Source organism: Vulpes lagopus, chromosome 10, assembly GCF_018345385.1.
Source record: "Vulpes lagopus strain Blue_001 chromosome 10, ASM1834538v1, whole genome shotgun sequence".
In the NCBI taxonomy this organism is placed as follows: Eukaryota; Metazoa; Chordata; class Mammalia; order Carnivora; family Canidae; genus Vulpes; species Vulpes lagopus.
In genome coordinates this window covers 108,435,720-108,452,983 of record NC_054833.1, presented here as the reverse complement: position 1 = coordinate 108,452,983, position 17,264 = coordinate 108,435,720, and the positions used below count along the sequence as shown (strand labels likewise).

General features: G+C 54.5%; 2 protein-coding genes across 3 annotated transcripts; both read left to right on the top strand.

Moving 5' to 3' along the window:
• The first annotated feature begins 477 nt into the window (after positions 1-477).
• On the top strand, positions 478-11,530 carry EDC4 (enhancer of mRNA decapping 4). The gene is made up of 29 exons (XM_041772539.1): positions 478-766; positions 3,104-3,260; positions 3,595-3,706; positions 4,005-4,104; positions 4,369-4,558; positions 4,660-4,807; positions 4,893-4,997; positions 5,280-5,389; positions 5,479-5,562; positions 5,651-5,746; positions 5,837-5,939; positions 6,058-6,238; positions 6,317-6,389; positions 6,496-6,587; positions 6,668-6,855; positions 6,949-7,064; positions 7,156-7,309; positions 7,608-8,041; positions 8,124-8,228; positions 8,311-8,463; positions 8,553-8,589; positions 8,725-8,902; positions 9,017-9,172; positions 9,278-9,393; positions 9,492-9,657; positions 9,745-9,931; positions 10,024-10,243; positions 10,604-10,767; positions 10,998-11,530. The coding sequence occupies exons 1-29, from the start codon at positions 682-684 to the stop codon at positions 11,188-11,190; spliced, it is 4,203 nt and encodes a 1,400-aa protein (XP_041628473.1). The 5' UTR covers positions 478-681; the 3' UTR covers positions 11,191-11,530.
• A 134-nt stretch (positions 11,531-11,664) lies between these two features.
• On the top strand, positions 11,665-16,041 carry NRN1L (neuritin 1 like). Of its 2 annotated transcripts, none has more exons than XM_041772541.1 (3): positions 11,665-12,005; positions 12,783-12,891; positions 13,012-16,041. In XM_041772541.1, exons 1-3 carry the CDS (start codon positions 11,915-11,917, stop codon positions 13,295-13,297), a joined length of 486 nt encoding a protein of 161 aa, XP_041628475.1. In that variant the 5' UTR covers positions 11,665-11,914; the 3' UTR covers positions 13,298-16,041. The 2 variants fall into 2 exon arrangements, with proteins under 2 accessions (XP_041628475.1, XP_041628474.1); XM_041772540.1 differs by having other exon boundaries at positions 12,780-12,891.
• The last annotated feature ends 1,223 nt before the right edge of the window (positions 16,042-17,264 follow it).

Genomic DNA, 17,264 nt, shown 5'->3' with positions numbered 1-17,264 from the left:
TCCATGTACCTGTGCCTGAAATTTCTGCAATAAAGAGGTGTTTGTAAACTCTGGTTTCTTTATTCCTGCCTGAGGGTGTCAAGCCTGGGTGGGTAGAGGATGCTGGGGGACATTAACAATGTGACTTTCTGGTCTGACAAGCTCCCCTAGCAATTCCTGGGCTTACGATTCCCCTGAGGCCTGGGTTGCCCTACCGTATTTCCCCAAGGGGAAACTAGGCTCCTACCAATTTAGCTTTTTCCTTGGGAGGGTCTTAGGGAGTTGGTCCAGTTCCAGGCCTATCATGATTCCGTGTTCTGGGAATGAACACAGGCTGGACAGGATGTCCTGAGCCGAATAGGGTTTTCGGCGGTCCTATACGCGCCCAGTTGCCCTGAGGAACGCCCACTGACCTAGGGGTCCCTGAGAGGCGAAGCTTCCGCCCCCAGCCCGGAACCTTTCTTCTCCGTGCTGCGCAGGTTCCGGGAGCCGGAGCGCCGGCGGGCCGGAAGTGGAGGCGGTTGGTGGGGCTGGTGGGGTACAGGGACGCGGCGCGGGCGGCGGTTTGCGGGCAGCGGGCGGGCCGAATCTAGCGACCCGTGTCCTGCCGTCTGGTCCCGACAGGGCTGTGCGCGGCTGCACTGTGCGCGGCGGCGGCGGCGAAACGAACGCGGCGCGGGAGAGGCGCCCGCGGCTGGGCCCATGGCCTCCTCCTGCGCGAGCATCGACATCGAGGACGCCACGCAGCACCTGCGGGACATCCTCAAGCTGGACCGGCCCGCGGGGGGTGAGCCCGGACAGCGGGGGTGGGCCTTCGGCGAGCGGGCCTGAGGGCGGCGCGGGCCTGGGCCGTCCTCGGTGTCCGCAGGTCCCTCAGGACCCGTGCCGCATCTTCCTGGCTGGTGAGGCAAGACGAGGGTTGGAGCCGTAAATTCCTGAGCGTGCCCCTCAAGGGTGCAGATCCCTTCCTATCCCGGGGCCGGGCCGTTCTGCCTCGCCCTTCAGCGTCTCTGCTGAAGGTGAGGTTCCTTCTCTGAATCCGCAGGGCCCCCTTCGTGTCCTGGCCCCAAGGTAGAAGCGTTCCTAGGGCTCGCTCAGGTTCCATCCGTATCATGGTGCCATGTAGTTCAGAGGCCTGATCAGGGCTCTGTATGCTAGTTTTGGGTCTAGACCTAAGCATTTTGCTGAGGAACCACTGGTCACCCTCTGCAACTTGCCCTTCACTCTGGAATAGACTCCAGGCCTGCTGTTCTAAAACTGATTCTCAGGAGACAGGTGACCAGCCCCAGGATGTGTCCTTTCTGAGATTAAAGCAAATCACAGATTGCATGACCCTGATTGGATTAGGCTACAAACATCTGCAAGCCCTAGTTTATTTCCATTCATTTAAACTTGACTTGCAGCGATAACCTGAGTTGCTCCTACCCTTAAAGAGCTCCCAGGACATAGAGAACTAATGCTGTTGTCATTGGGGGGGGGGCGGGGGGGGGAGAGTATTTTGGTACTGTGATGAAGGCAGGGTACGTGAGGTTAGGGCTGGATAGTGCCCGAGAACAGATCTGAGAAGACAATGTTTCGGCTAGGTGTTAATAGTATGATATGACCAGGTGATTCAGTGTCAGGAATGGCATTCTACAAAGAAGAAATAGCATGTATGAAAGCACTGCCAAAGTTTCCTGGTAGGTTTAGGGACCTGTGAAAAGCAGTGGTTGAAAGACTGGCTGGTGATGGTGGTGTGGGGTGTGCAGGGGCCACAGCTGAGAATTGGTGTTTCTTCAGACTCTGTTCTTAAACTTGCTGGGAGGCCCAAACTGGCTGCTTTTAGAAGCAGGCATTGGTGCTCACACTGGGTGGGTTTAGCTACCCCTGGTCCCCTTAGGAAAATCCATCTGCTGCGTGAAACCACTAAGTACTTTGCCCCAAACCTGGAGTGTGTGGTTTACTCGTGAGCTTGGTTGGCTTGGACCTCTCATGGTCATCAGCACTGGGCAGACTAGACTGCACAAAGATTTGGTAGAGGCTGGCATGGCCAATATTTTGCAGCTTGTTTCTTTGTCCTTATGGTAGCCTACCTTGGAAGGAGAGTGGCCAGCTTACTCCTGAGCAGCTAAAGTGGCTCTGATCCAAGTGAAGTGGCTTGGAGGCTTTCCACTTAATATCTTACGTATTGATTGGTATTTAATTGCCCCATTTGCCAATTAGCTCTTGCTTGTCTCCTCTGGAAGCACTGGAGGACCATGTTGGATGCCAGTGTGGGGGCCTAGTCTCCTTGTCATCTGGGAGTTTTAGGGTTGTATCTGAGCCTATAAGGGTGCTTGAAATAGCCAGTGGCAAACAACTGAAATCCTGTCTTTCCTGACTACACACTCTATCCTAGAGTTGCTCTCCACTTTGTCCAACCCCTTTGTGTCCATTCCTTCTGAGTTTACCTGCCCAAGGGGGCGTCTTCTGAACCATTTCTTTGAGGGGCAGGTTTCTTTCTTTCTTATTCCCACATCTTATCAGTGTTCTTTCATGCCTTAGAAGCCCATCTTCCTTTCTATATCATCTACCACTATCTTGGTCTAGGTTCTTAAATTATATCCTACATGCTGCTTTAGAGCAGTCATTCTTTTGGTCATAGCAGACCATGTCACCTTCCCATTTAAAACTCTGTGTGGCTCTCTGTGCTACAGGGAAAATTTAAGCACCTAAGCTTCATATCTGAGACCTCTATGGTTTGTCTTCCCTCCATCTTTCCTATACTTGTGTGTGCCAGCCATACTGGCTCTGATGTACCTCCTTTATGAAGTCTGTCCTGACCCTTTCCATGCCATCTTTTGAGTACAGAGTCCCTTTGTACTGACCCAGGCCTAAATATTAATTGGCTGCATGGGATTCTTGATGGCTTTACTCCTCCCTCAGGCAGAAGAGCCACATGCATATCTTTGGTCCTGGCAGGCATTGGGATAACTATCAGTGTTGATGGAACAAAAGATGAACCAAGAGTCCTCCTCCCCTCAGACATGGCTCCCTCAATTGAATGTTCCCAGAGCACCTCATGGCTTTTGAATGAAGTTCAGCAAGAGGAAAGGCCAGTGGGCAGGTGGAACAGCCTCATCAGAGTAGACCTTTCTATCCCCAGGTCCCAGTGCAGAGAGCCAGCGGCCATCTAATGCCTACAATGGGGATCTCAATGGGCTTCTTGTCCCAGACCCCCTCTGCTCAGGTGATGGTACTTCAACAAACAAGCCTGGTCTCCGGGCCATGCCACCTATTAACCTTCAGGAAAAGCAGGTCATGTGAGTGTCTGGGAAATGGCAATGATGGTATTGGGGTCTTTGGGGTGGTGCACTTAATCACATTATATTTGTGTTAGGATGAGGCTCAAGGACAAGCTCAAGAGCTTGGTCTGGATCCAAAGTTTGGGCTTCCATTTTAGAGTGGAAATAGGCCCATTACCAAGGAGGAAGGTGAGGAAAGGGAGCTGTGGGTGTGGGGACCAGTGGACCAGGCAGAGCTGAGCATCTGGGACTTGACGTCTTCACCAGAGTAGTTGTGTTCTCTTCCCCTCTCAACCCTGCCCATTGAGACTTTTCGGGGAATAGGAGTCAAGCTTGTGCACCCCTTCCCCAGCTGCCTCACAGGAGATGACAGCTCTACATGCATCGGGATTTTGGCCAAGGAGGTGGAGATTGTGGCCAGCAGTGACTCTAGCATCTCAAGCAAAGCACGGGGCAGCAACAAGGTGGGCACCACAATGTTGGGGCATACGTGGTAGATGTGGGCACATTCAGCCTCTCCCTCCCCTATTCCATGCTGCCAGTTACTATGAGGACCACCTTGACAGGTAGTGTGCCTCAGTCTCAGGAAGCCAGGGTTAGCTGCCAAATCTCTATGGGAATCTGGCCCCAAGAGTTGTGAATGGGTAGCTGGGCTTACACATGTGGCCTTTCCTGTCCCCAGAGATACTGAGGATCAACTGGGCTTGGGCAAAGCTACCCTAGCCCTCAGCTTCTACAGCCTTCTTTACTCTTTTTTCTCAGGTGAAAATCCAGCCTGTGGCCAAGTATGACTGGGAACAGAAATACTACTATGGCAACCTGATTGCTGTGTCCAACTCCTTTTTGGCCTATGCCATTCGGGGTGAGTAGGGGCAAGATAGAGGGAGGTTTTCTGCTAGAAACTTCAGAGATGCAGATCCAGTGTCGGGCTACTCAGCCCACTCAGCCTGTAGGGTACAATAGAGGGCTTGTCTCTGCTGCCCCCATCTCTAACAGGCCTTGGGGAGCTGCGTGGGAAAGCCGAGCTTGCAAATGATAGTGGCAACGAGGCAGGCAGGGGCAAGGCTTCTTTGTTGGTGCCTGGGCCTGGATGCTTCCTCATGGTCTACCGCTCTTCTGATTTCAGCTGCCAACAATGGCTCGGCGATGGTGCGGGTGATCAGTGTCAGCACTTCAGAGCGGACCCTGCTCAAGGGCTTCACAGGCAGTGTGGCTGATCTGGCCTTTGCACACCTCAATTCCTCACAGCTGGCCTGCCTGGATGAGGCGGGCAACCTGTTTGTGTGGCGCTTGGCTCTGGTTAATGGCAAAATTCAGTATCCTTTCCCTGGGGTGGGATGGGGGACTGAAGAAAGGTGGGTGGGGCTACCAGACAAACCTCATCATCCGCCTGTTTAGCCCTTAACACCGCGCTCAGAGAAGAGATCTTGGTCCATATCCAGCAGCCAGAGGGCACGCCACTGAACCACTTCCGCAGGATCATCTGGTGCCCCTTCATCCCTGAGGAGAATGAGGACTGCTGTGAGGAGGGCAGCCCAACAGTGGCCTTGTTGCATGAGGATCGGGTGAGGGAACCGGTATAGGAGGAGAAAAGGGGACAGAGCAGCCATGCGGTGGGCACGGACTGAACACTCACTTTGTACCCTCCAGGCTGAGGTGTGGGATCTGGACATGCTCCGCTCCAACCACAGTACTTGGCCTGTGCGTGTCAGCCAAATCAAGCAAGGCTTCATCGTGGTGAAAGGCCACAGCACCGTAAGCCTGCCTCCCTGCCTTTCCTTCTTTGTTTGTGTCCCTCCTCTCTTCTCTGCAGCTTTACTGGCACTCTGCCCAAGTGACCCTTACCTGCGGAGTGCACACCTAATATGGCTGGACTCTGGGGGTCTGGTCTTCTGTACAGCCCCCCACTTAGTGAGTCTTTGATACAGACGTCCACATCTACTGTGGCCCAGCTCAGCTTGCTACCATCCTCACCTGAGGAGGGCTTGCTCCCACCACTAGTCAGGTGGCAAAGCAAGGCTCTTTGGGTTCTTCCAGTGCCTAAGTGAAGGGGCCCTCTCACCTGATGGGACTGTCCTGGCTACTGCAAGCCATGATGGCTTTGTCAAGTTTTGGCAGATCTACATTGAGGGGCAGGATGAGCCAAGGTAAGGCAGGGCCTGAGGGACTGAGACACCCCCTCCCCTAAGACAAGGACCAGATCATTCACCCAGGCACCTCATCTGCCTCCTTGCAGGTGTCTGCACGAATGGAAGCCTCATGATGGGCGGTCCCTTTCCTGCCTCCTGTTCTGTGATAACCACAAGAAACAGGATCCTGAGTGAGTGAGTGGGCAGGCAGGTGGGTGGTGGGCTGGACCTTGGTTCTCTAGTAGGGGGCCCAGCCAGCTATTCAGTGCCTCTCTGCAGAGTCCCTTTCTGGAGGTTCCTTATTACTGGCGCTGACCAGAATCGGGAACTGAAGATGTGGTGCACAGTGTCCTGGACCTGCCTGCAGACCATTCGGTAGGTAGAGGCTACGCAGGAGCAGCCGGCTTATAGCTGTGGGTTCTTTCCACCCTTTGTCTCATTAATCTTGCCTCTCCGGCCCCACAGGTTCTCCCCAGATATCTTCAGCTCAGTGAGTGTGCCCCCCAGCCTCAAGGTTTGCCTGGACCTCTCGGCAGAATACCTTATTCTCAGTGATGTGCAACGGAAGGTAGGCTCTAGTGGGGCACCCCAGGCAGAGCTGGTATCGTCAGGGAGGCAGGGGTGTTGGGCACCCTCCACAGCACTCGTGGCCTCTGAGCCCAGCTATGAGTGCACTGTCTGTGCAGGTTCTCTACGTGATGGAGCTGCTGCAGAATCAGGAGGAGGGCCGTGCCTGCTTCAGCTCCATCTCTGAGTTCCTGCTCACCCATCCTGTGCTGAGCTTCGGCATCCAGGTTGTGAGTCGCTGCCGGCTGCGGCACACTGAGGTGCTGCCTGCCGAGGAGGAGAATGACAGCCTAGGGGCTGGTGAGTTGCTCTCAGGGTATGTAGGGAAGCATGGAGGTATGGAGGGCCAGGGCTTAGTCGCTCACACTGTCTTTGTAGATGGGACCCATGGAGCTGGTGCCATGGAGTCTGCAGCTGGTGTGCTCATCAAACTCTTTTGTGTACATACTAAGTGAGTATGTTGGGGAGTCTGACCTGTGCCTTGTCTGTACCGCTCCCCGCCCACTAATGCTGGCTTCCATGAGCTCTCTCCTATTCTTAGCCTTCTCTGCCTATAGGGCTTTGCAGGATGTGCAGATCCGTTTCCAGCCACAGTCGAACCCTGATGTGGTGGCCCCGCTCCCCACCCACACCACCCATGAGGACTTTGGTGAGTGACGTGTAAGAGAGAGAGGCAGGTTAGACTGACCGGTGTCAGAGGTCTGACTCAAGTGGCAGCTTTCCCCACAGCATTTGGAGAGTCTCGGCCTGAACTGGGCTCTGAGGGCCTGGGGTCAGCTCCCCAGGGCTCCCAGCCTGACCTCCGACGCATTGTGGAGTTGCCTGCACCTGCTGACTTCCTCAGTCTGAGCAATGAGACCAAGCCCAAGCTGATGACACCTGACGCTTTCATGACACCTAGCACCTCCCTGCAGCAGGTGTGCTGGGAGAGGAGTGTGGGGCTGAGGGCAGGGGGTACCCAGGAATGCTCCACCGGCAGGCCACAGCCCTGATCCCCTGCGTCTCCCCAGATCGCTGCTTCCCCCAGCAGCAGCAGTAGCAGTTCCAGCTCCAGCTCCAGCTCCTCCTCTCTCACAGCCGTGTCTGCCATGAGCAGTACCTCAGCTGTGGACCCCTCCTTGCCCAGGTGAAGTGAGGGTTAGAGTTGGGGGATGGCAGGGGCTGGTGCCAGGTGATGCTGGGCTCTGGCTCTTATACCTCAGCCTTCCTGTCACCAGGCCACCTGAGGAGCTGACCTTGAGCCCCAAGCTGCAGCTGGATGGTAGTCTTACAATGAGCGGCAGTAGCAGCCTACAAGCAAGCCCACGCAGCCTCTTGCCCAGCCTACTTCCAGGTCCAGCTGACAAACTGACTCCCAAAGTACCTGGGCAGGTGTGTGTGTGGGTGTGTATGAAGTGCAGGGTGGCAGGTATGTGATAGTGGGAAGCTTGGTGGCAGTTTCCTCTCAGAGCATGTGAAGTCTTTCCCTGAGGTGGTCCCAGCCTCCCCTGTTCCCTGGAGGGTAGCTTCTCAGCCTGGGTCCATCCCCACCTCCTATCCTCCTGGTTTGTGGGATTTTTGACCTGGATCCCCCTTCTCCACTGACCCATCTCTACAGACATCAGGCCTCATCTCTATCTCTCCCATCCCCACATCCCACGACCTAAGTTCCATCTTTGCTCCACCCCAGGTGCCTACTGCTGCCTCTGCACTATCACTGGAACTGCAGGAAGTGGAGCCCCTGGGGCTACCCCAGGCTTCTCCTAGCCGCACCCGTTCCCCTGATGTTATATCCTCAGCTTCCACTGCCCTGTCCCAAGACATCCCTGAGATTGCATCTGAGGCCCTGTCCCGTGGTTTTGTCTCCTCTGCCCCTGAGGGCCTTGAACCAGACAGTATGGCCTCAGCTGCCTCAGCACTACACCTGCTGTCCCCACGGCCCCGACCAGGGCCCGAACTTGGCTCCCAGCTTGGCCTGGATGGAGGCCCTGGGGATGGGGATCGGCATAACACCCCTTCCCTTTTGGAGGCAGCATTGACCCAGGAGGCCACAGCCCCTGACAATCAGGTCTGGCCTACGGCACCAGACATTACTCGTGAGACCTGCAGCAGCCTGGCGGAGAGGTGAGGAACCTGGGTGAGGAAAGTGTGCTGGTGGTGGGGGTTTCAGATAGAGTCACTGCTGTTGAGTTGGCCTGTCCTTCAGTCCCAGGAACGGTCTCCAGGAGAAGCACAAGAGCCTGGCCTTCCACCGACCACCTTATCATCTGCTGCAGCAACATGACAGCCAGGATGCCAGTGCTGAGCAAAGGTAGGTGCCACCCTCCACTGTTCTCGTGAGGGAGGGCCAGCCAGTCGGTAGGTGTTGATCTTTGTCCCTTCCCTTCCTACAGTGACCATGATGATGAGGTGGCTAGCCTTGCCTCTGCTGCAGGGGGCTTTGGCACCAAAGTTCCCACTCCCCGGCTACCGGCCAAGGACTGGAAGACCAAGGGTTCTCCTCGAGCCTCACCCAAGCTTAAGAGAAAGGGCAAGAAAGATGACGGGTAGGGGGTAGGGTCCTGTGGCCAGGGAGAGGGGCGGTCCCCAGGCTACCCCAGCTGACATGGCCTGAAGTGCTGCTTGTCCATGGCAGGGATTCGGCCATGGGGTCCCGGCTCATGGAGCACCAGGTAAGTGAAGTAACTGCCTTTCTAATTCTGGGGCTTCTCCCTGTGAGGATGGGGAAGAGTGCGGAGCCATTCCCTGGTCTGGCATGTTGGCGATGTCTGAGGTAGATGTCACCTGACTGTTGGTGCTCTTGGCAGGGGCCAGAACCTCCTGAGGACTGGCCGGCACTGATTTGGCAACAGCAGCGTGAGCTGGCGGAGCTGCGTCACAGCCAGGAGGAGTTGCTGCAGCGTCTTTGCACCCAGCTCGAAGGCCTGCAGAGCACCGTCACGGGCCACGTAGAACGCGCTCTAGAGTCACGGCACGAGCAGGAGCGTATCCTTAGAGGTCATGGCCTGGTATGGCATAGGGGCAGGGACAGCAGCGGCGTTCGAAGCCCAGGAAGGGCTGTGGGACCTGCCCCAGGCCTTTTCCTTAGCTTCAGTGCAGAGCGGCGGCTGGAGCGGGCACTGGCTGAGGGGCAGCAGCGGGGTGGGCAGCTGCAGGAGCAGCTGACGCAACAGCTGTCCCAGGCGCTGTCTTCGGCCATAGCTGGGCGGCTAGAGCGCAGCATACGGGATGAGATCAAGAAGACGGTGCCTCCATGTGAGTTTTGTACGGAGACTTCCGGGTGGGTCAGGTGGGAGTGGGGCTTCCTGTCTGTCAGGCTGCCTCTCGTGACTCCACCTGTTCCTCCTTGTCCTGCCCCAGGTGTCTCCAGGAGTCTGGAGCCAGTGGCAGGCCAGCTGAGCAACTCAGTGGCCACCAAGCTCACAGCCGTGGAGGGTAGCATGAAAGAGAATATCTCCAAGCTGCTCAAGTCCAAGGTTCTGTAGGGCCCAAAATGAGGGAGGTTAGTGGTTGGTGGGCCTGGTCATGCCAGCTTGGGCTTAGCCTTTCAACTGAGCCCTCCCTCTACCCCCAGAACTTGACAGATGCCATTGCCCGAGCAGCTGCAGACACATTACAGGGGCCAATGCAGGCTGCCTACCGTGAAGCCTTCCAGAGTGTGGTGCTGCCAGCCTTTGAGAAGAGCTGCCAGGCCATGTTTCAGCAGATCAATGATAGCTTCCGATTGGGCACGCAAGAATGTGAGTGGAGTCATATGCCTCAAGGTGGGAGAGGCTGTCCCCCTGTCCCCTACCATCCCTCTCATAGCCCCTGTGGTCACTTCTCAGACTTGCAGCAGCTAGAGAGTCACATGAAGAGCCGGAAGGCACGAGAACAGGAGGCACGGGAGCCTGTGTTGGCCCAGCTGCGGGGCCTGGTCAGCACACTGCAGGGTGCCACTGAGCAGATGGCAGCCACTGTGTCCAGCAGCGTTCGAGCTGAGGTGCAGCACCAGCTGCACGTGGCTGTGGGCAGGTGTGTGGGCAGGGTATTGGGCAAGGTGCTGGGTTTGGAAAGCGCCAGACCAGACTTCTTGTCTACTTCATTTCCCTCACTTCCCTTTGCAGCCTGCAGGAGTCAATTTTAGCGCAGGTACAGCGCATTGTTAAGGGTGAGGTGAGTGTAGCACTCAAGGAGCAACAGGCCGCCGTCACGTCTAGCATCATGCAGGCCATGCGTTCAGCCGCTGGCACACCTGTCCCCGCTGCCCACCTCGACTGCCAGGCCCAGCAAGCCCATATCCTGCAGCTGCTGCAGCAGGGCCACCTCAATCAGGCCTTCCAGCAGGTACGCCAGCCATTAGGTCCAGGTAAGGGGCAGGTGTCCCCTGACAGGGCCCACACACCATACTCTACCTTACTCCAGCCCCAGTAGACTGTTTTGATTCTCTTTGGCTTCAAGCCATTTTCCCCTGCTTTCCCCTCTGCCTGGACCCTAGACCCATTTCTTTCTACCTCCACATACCTTGCTTCATGACCACCCTTCTCCTAGAGTAACAACGCAGCTCTGTGTTACTGCCTCTAGGCCCCTGAGCATCCCCCTCTGGAGCTCCCAGTACCCTACTCTGGTCATCCTCATCCCAGCCACACAGCCAGACAAGCAGGTATTCCTTTCTGACATTAGCTCTAAACACTGTTCTTTCTCTAGGCCCTGACTGCTGCTGACCTGAACCTGGTGCTGTATGTGTGTGAAACTGTGGACCCAGGGCAGGTTTTTGGGCAGCCACCCTGCCCACTCTCCCAGCCTGTGCTCCTTTCCCTCATCCAGCAGCTGGCCTCTGACCTTGGTACTCGAACTGACCTCAAGCTCAGGTGAGTGGACTCAGGGATCAGGAGACAGCCTGGGTGAAGGTGAGGAACAGTTCAAAGCAGACTCCTGCTTGACTCTGCTTCCTGATTTTCTCCACCCATCCCCTTTTTCCCCTCCCATCTCAGGCTTTAAGCCCCCCTCCCCCTGTCTGCAGCCCCTTGGGCCTCATTGCCACCAGGGGGCGCTTCCATCTGCTGGAGCCCACCTGTATCCCATCCCTTTCTTCCACCAGTTACTTGGAAGAGGCTGTGATGCACCTGGACCACAGTGACCCCATCACTCGGGACCACATGGGCTCCGTCATGGCCCAGGTGCGCCAGAAGCTCTTCCAGTTCCTGCAGGCTGAGCCACACAACTCACTTGGCAAAGTGGCCCGGCGTCTCAGCCTCATGTTGCACGGCCTCGTAACCCCTAGCCTCCCTTAGCTAAGCCTGCCTTGCCCAGGGGTGGGGAGGCACTGAAGGCCAGCAGACAGGCCTAGGCCAAAGCAGGGTCATGTCTATTCTTTTACCTGCTCAGGCTCCCACCTCTGAGGCGTGTGAGGGGAGAGCACGGCTGTGGTCTATAGGTTGTGGTAGCCAGCAGGTTCAGGCTGGGCCCAGGGTGGGCATTGTGCCTTCTTGGGTTCTTCCATGCCTGGAGCATGACCCCTGAGATCGTGACACCACTGGAGTTGAATTTTCCATGTTCCTTTTTACCTCCGATTTGGATCTTTTTGTTTTTGAAAAATATTGAGAAATTCAATTAAATGCTTTTGGAATAAAATGGAGTATGTGTGTGCTTTTGGGGTGACTTTGATAAGGGCCTCCTGATCTCTCTCTCCTCTTTTTCCTGTGTGGACCTCTGTCCAGGCTAACCCAGGTGCCTGAACACCCACCCTCATCTGCACAGCCGCCTTCCCAGATCCCCGATCCACCTCTGAGACAGGGGCCCTGGGTCAGCTCTGCAACTGCCCGAATCCCCAGCTCTTCTCTCTGGGGTCCCTCCCCTCCTCCTCTCTGGGTACTGGGGCGGGGCCACCAGCTGGCTTTGGGCCCCGCCCCCGGCTCCCATCCAATCACAATCCTTTTTTACGGGGGCTGGGCCGAAGGGCTGCGCTTCCAAGCTTCTAGCTCCAGCACTAGGCTCCCAGCAGGGGATGATGCGGGGATGATGCGCAGATACTGCTCCTGTCACCACCGCCAGCCACTGCCCCGACCTTCTGCCGTGCTGGGGCTGTTGCTGCTGTTGCTACCACTCGGTGAGTGTGGGAGTGCTGGACCCAGCTTAACGGCTGGGCAGCACATTCCCAGTCTAGGTATAGGGCATGTGAGAGCTGAGGTACAGCCTTCCTGAGCCCTGGGAACCAGGCTGGAGAGGAGGTGCGAGGGCTCCGGGGAGGGGATAATGAGTGCCAGTGGTTTCAGGATGCAAAATGGGCATGAGCTGATACCTTGTCACCAGGGAAGGACCCTAAAATTCCACATTGCCCATTCCGGCAAAGGGAGACTTAGGCTCTCATGGGACCCCCAGACTGCCGTGGAACCCCTGAGGCCCTCTCTTTGAGTCTGATCTGGATCCTGACCCTGCCTGTCCTGCTCTACTGACTGAGAATACCTGTCTTTGGGAATGGTGTGGGATGGCCTAGTGAAGCTTGTCCAGCCTCCAGGATAGCTCAGGGAGCCTGTAGCCCTGGACCCTGCCCCTCTTCTCTGTGTCCTGACTCCTTCACTTGGACCATCCTCACCTGACCTGTGGTCCTAGAAACTTAGAGGAAGAGCCAACCCCTTGGGCTGGGACACTCCCCCCTCCATACATCCTGTCCAGGTTGCGTCTAGAGGGGAGTCAATGCAGGTGGATCCCTAGATGTGCCCCTTAGTTCCCTTGGGTACCTCTGTTTCACGCTGAGTCACGTCCCCAGAGCACACTCAGGTAAACAAGGCTCTGGGGGCTTGACTGTGAAGTGGAGGCGGAGTGGATCATCCTATCAACTATTCTCCACCCCCACCCCTGGTCCTTGGATCTCCCCTGGCAGCAGCTGCACCAGGCACAGGGGGCTGTGACACCATATACCAGGGCTTCGCCGAGTGTCTCATCCGCTTGGGGGACGGCATGGGCCTTGGAGGCGAGCTGGAGACTGTCTGCAGGTAAGGGCAGGTGTGAAGACAGCAGATCCCTCCCACCACCCTTGAGGCCTGAACCTTTTCCTTCCTATTACAAAAGCCTTTTTGCCCCACCTAATTACTCTAACCCTGAGCCTTTAACAGGTCTTGGAATGACTTCCACATCTGTGCCTCCCGAGTCCTGTTGCGTTGCCCAGAAGAGGCTGCCGCTGTGTGGGAGTCACTACAGCAAGAAGCTCGCCGGGCTCCACACCCAGATAACTTGCATGCTCTGTGCAGCACCCCTGTGAGTGTTAGGGAGCATGGCACAGGCCCTGAGACCAACCAGGAGACGCTGCAGGCAAGAGCAGCTGCACCCACCCCAGCCCCGACACCCCCACTGCTGGCGGCTGCTCTGGCGTTCGCCTGCCTCCTAGGCCCTCTGGCCTAGCCAGTCTGGTGAAATAGCAGCACCTGCCTACTACCCTGCTCTGGTGGCTGCTGTCGGAGCTCTGCAGAGTGCCCTTGGCTTTCATTAAAGGTATTTATATTTGTACTAAGCTCCTTCCTTTCTTCTGGCCTGAGCGCTGCTTGGCTGGGGCAGAACCTCCAGAAGCTAATCCCGACTGGAAGGGCGGGGCTGTGGCCACCACAGGGGACTCCGTTTCTCTACTTACAGACACTCATTTCCCAGTGCTGGCTGTGCAGAGTTTTCCATTGTGTGTAGGTTCCAGGAGCTCTGGTGGATGCACAGCCTTCCTCTGCTCCCCTCCCCCAGGGCTGGCATTTCTACCCCTGCCTGCCCCTCCTATTCTGACCCCTATGGGCCCTGTGAGGGGGAGAAGTGTACCGCCCCCTCACCCCTCAAGCCAGTTCACCCCCATCCCCATGTTTGTTCCAGCCTCCACATTCCTGCCAGCTCTGCTAACTACCACCTTAGCCTGCAAAACAGATTAAGTGCTCTGTCCTCTTCCTTTCTGGGATCCTGGTCTACCTGAGGGGAGCCTCTTCCAGAAGGTGGAGAATCCCTGTTGGGGTCTATATTCAAGTCCCTAAGGTCACCTGCAGCTGCAATCCCAGAAGACTTGCTGGAAGCATGGAATGAGTGTGTGGTGTGTAAGGAGACCCTGTTCATCCTGGTGGAGAAAAGCAAGAATCTGTGTGGCAGAACCCTGAGGGAAGGATTCCTCAGAGAGGGTGAGACCCTCTCTCAATTGGTCTTCTGCCTCCGCCTCTAGGACCTTACTCCAAGCCACCACCCCATGACTTGGGTGGTGCTCTGCTCTCACTCCCTCTGCTTTACTCTATGGGGCGGCATAAGCCAGCTCAGCCCATAGTTGATTCAGTCCCCTCCTGAGACTCCCCTCTGTCTGAGCTTGGAGCAGGACGGACATACAAGTCCTTGGCATCAGGAGAGGTTTTGGGGAAGGCATGTGACAGGGGTGATAGAGGAGGTCGGTCTGTGAGACTTGCAGGTAGTGGAAGAGAGATGGAGCTGAGTTGGAGAGGGCTTTACAAGAGAAGCCCAAGGAAATCAGTGTAGGAATCTAGAGTTTGGCAGACTAGATTTACACTAAAGCCCATGCTGGGGGCCAGGTGCCTTAAGTGACCTTTGTTTGGTAGGTGACAGGTGCCTCCAGAGACCTTCATCCTCGTGTATAGAAGCCCTACTTCATCCATTCTTCCCAAGCCCCTTCCCATTCCACTTAGCTCAGATACTCAATCAGCTCTCTCTGCCTTACCTTTGCTCCTCTGCCTCATTCACCTGTACCTTTATCTTCACTTCTATCTCCCAACCAGTTAGTTATCCATCTTCTCACATCACCTGAAGGAGAAAGTTCAGAAGAAAATCCCTCTCACATCTGCTCCACTTTGACCACCAGAATTTTCCAGAAGGAAAGTCCAGGCTTTTATCTCCTTGGTTCTTTGTATATTTATTATCTGTACTCAGAATGCCCTTCCCCATATCCTCCTGGTGAACTCCTGTTCTTGTTCAGTATCACCTTCCTAATCCTGACTTTGACCCTGAATCAGAAGCTTCCTACAGGTCCATACAGCTCCCCAGTTGTCTTCTGTCTCAGTACTGATAACACAGGCTTGTTACTGTCTGGGTCCGGGTCAGAATTCTCCACTATGGACTCCGCAAGGCCCCTCTGTATGTCTCTAGCACCCAACTTAGGGGCTGGGTATAAAGAGTACCCTTGCAGAAGTGTGTGGAATCAAAGACAATCTCTTAAGCCCAGCATAGGAAGTCTTAGAATTAGTAAGAGATCTGACTGGAGCATCAGTCCTCAGCATGGAGGATGTGTCATTTGGGGCAGCCCCCTTACCTGGCCTGGGCATACTTTGGGAAGGAGGATGCTGGGAATCCAGACCCTGAAAGTCTTCTCAGAGCCACTCTTGGTGGGTGGCCAGGAGCAGCCAGCTTCCAGGAGCAGAGGCCCAACTGTTTTGACCAGCCATCAGGGGGATTACCATACTCCTGCTGTGACCTACTTTACCCTGGTTTTTGCGCCCTAAGTCCCTGCTCTTCCCTGGAATCAAGTGACTTGTAATGTGTGTATGGGGGTGGGGACAGATCTGCTTTCTGGCCAGGGGCTTAAGAGCTTTGTATGTTTTATCCCAGAGCTGGAGGAGAGGAGTGGGCTGATTGCCAGACTGGGCCCTGGACACATCTGCCCAGGCCAGAGCGTAATGGTGATGGTGTGTCTCATATTTACATCTCTGTAGACATGGAATACCTTATTGCTTAGGGGAGAGCCTGGGGGCCATATGCCCTGAACTCAGTCCCTCTGTATCAACCTACCTCTTCATCTCAGGGCCTTGTGTTTTTTATCAGAACCCAGACCAGCAGCTGCCAGTAGCTGGACTTAATAGATACTTGTTGGATTAATTTGCTGAGTGTCTGTAAAATTGGGGTATTGTGTGGATTTCTAAGCCCCACCAATCCTAGAATTCCATACTGCTTTTATCCTTCACAACAACTCTGTGGGGTCAGGATTAGACTCCCATAAAACAAGAAAAATGAGGCTTAAGGAGGGGAGATGTCTTGCCTAAGGTTACACAGCTGTGAAAGTGTCAGAACTTGGGATATGATCCCAGGTTTGTTTGACCCCAAAGTTCATGCCCTTAATCATCACACTAGACTTTTGGAAGTGATTTTGTTTTTTTTTTTTGGAGGGGGGGGGAAGTGATTCTTAGAGGTTTTTTTTTTTTTTAATAAAATCTTTTATGAAACTCTGCTACATAAAACAGACCATGATGTTTTATTGGTATTTATTTTTAGGTTTATTTTTTTTTAATTTTTATTTTTATTTATGATAGTCACACACACAGAGAGAGAGAGAGAGAGAGAGAGGCAGAGACAGGCAGAGGGAGAAGCAGGCTCCATGCACTGGGAGCCTGACGTGGGATCCGATCCCCGGTCTCCAGGATCGCGCCCTGGGCCAAAGGCAGGCGCCAAACTGCTGCGCCACCCAGGGATCCCTTATTTTTAGGTTTAAAGCATAACATTAGTTTATACAATTAAAGACCATTTGATGTATGTAGTAAATAATATTTTAACAAATGAACAGACTGAAATGAGGTAGATGGAAGGAGGTTAACAATGCCCTTATTACCTCCAGCATCTACTTTTCCTCCCTGCAATGTGGATTTATTGTAAAGTAGTGAGATAATTTTTTTTAAGACTTTATTTATTTATTCATGAGAGAGAGGCAGAGTCAGGCAGAGGGAGGAGCAGACTCCATGCAGGGAGCCGGATGTGGGACTTGATCCCTAGACTCCAGGATCACACCCTGGGCGGAAGGGAGATGCTCAACAGCTGAGCCACCCAGGTTCCGGAGATAATTCTGATCTTATATAGAGAAGTCTTAACGGCAACAACTTTTTTTTTTTTTTTTTAATCTACTTGATTTGCAGTCTCAAGTTGTTATTGAAACTTAAATTCAATAACAACAATAACAAAAATTAGGGGCACCTGGGTGGTTCAGTGAGCATTTGCCTTTGGCTCAGGTCGTGATCCCGGGGTCCTGGGATCGAGTCTTGCATCGAGCTTTCCACGAGGAGCCTGCTTCTCCCTCTGTCTGTGCCTCTGCCTCTCCTCTCTGTCTCTCATGAGTGAATAAAATCTTTTAAAAAAAAAAAAATCTTAAAAAAACCCCCCGTTACTCCGAAGTTAGCCCAAGACTAACTTCACTTTCACCGATCCTCAGGTTAACCATTTGCAACTCCACTGTGAGGAAGGCCAAATTTAACATCTGAGTCCCTTAATTATTTTAATTGCAGTTTCAAAAACTGATTTGTTAATAAAATTTAAATCGATCCTTTGCAGAGTTCCAGGGGCACTTCCAGAAACCTCTGTCGAAACACACTACGTCCCCAACTTCTCACTACGGGGCGTCCTGCCGCCCTACCCA

What these genes read in the sequence shown, in the direction of transcription:
- EDC4 (XM_041772539.1), top strand. Translation starts at nt 682, where the DNA reads ATGGCCTCCTCCTGCGCGAGCATCGACATCGAGGACGCCACGCAGCAC. An exon ending in TGCAGCAGCCTGGCGGAGAG is followed by an intron (nt 8,042 to 8,123) that starts GTGAGGAACCTG and finishes CCTGTCCTTCAG; the next exon opens with TCCCAGGAACGGTCTCCAGG. An exon ending in AAGGGCAAGAAAGATGACGG is followed by an intron (nt 8,464 to 8,552) that starts GTAGGGGGTAGG and finishes TGTCCATGGCAG; the next exon opens with GGATTCGGCCATGGGGTCCC.
- NRN1L (XM_041772540.1), top strand. Translation starts at nt 11,915, where the DNA reads ATGATGCGCAGATACTGCTCCTGTCACCACCGCCAGCCACTGCCCCGA. An exon ending in GCTGCTGTTGCTACCACTCG is followed by an intron (nt 12,006 to 12,779) that starts GTGAGTGTGGGA and finishes CTCCCCTGGCAG; the next exon opens with CAGCTGCACCAGGCACAGGG. An exon ending in GAGCTGGAGACTGTCTGCAG is followed by an intron (nt 12,892 to 13,011) that starts GTAAGGGCAGGT and finishes AGCCTTTAACAG; the next exon opens with GTCTTGGAATGACTTCCACA.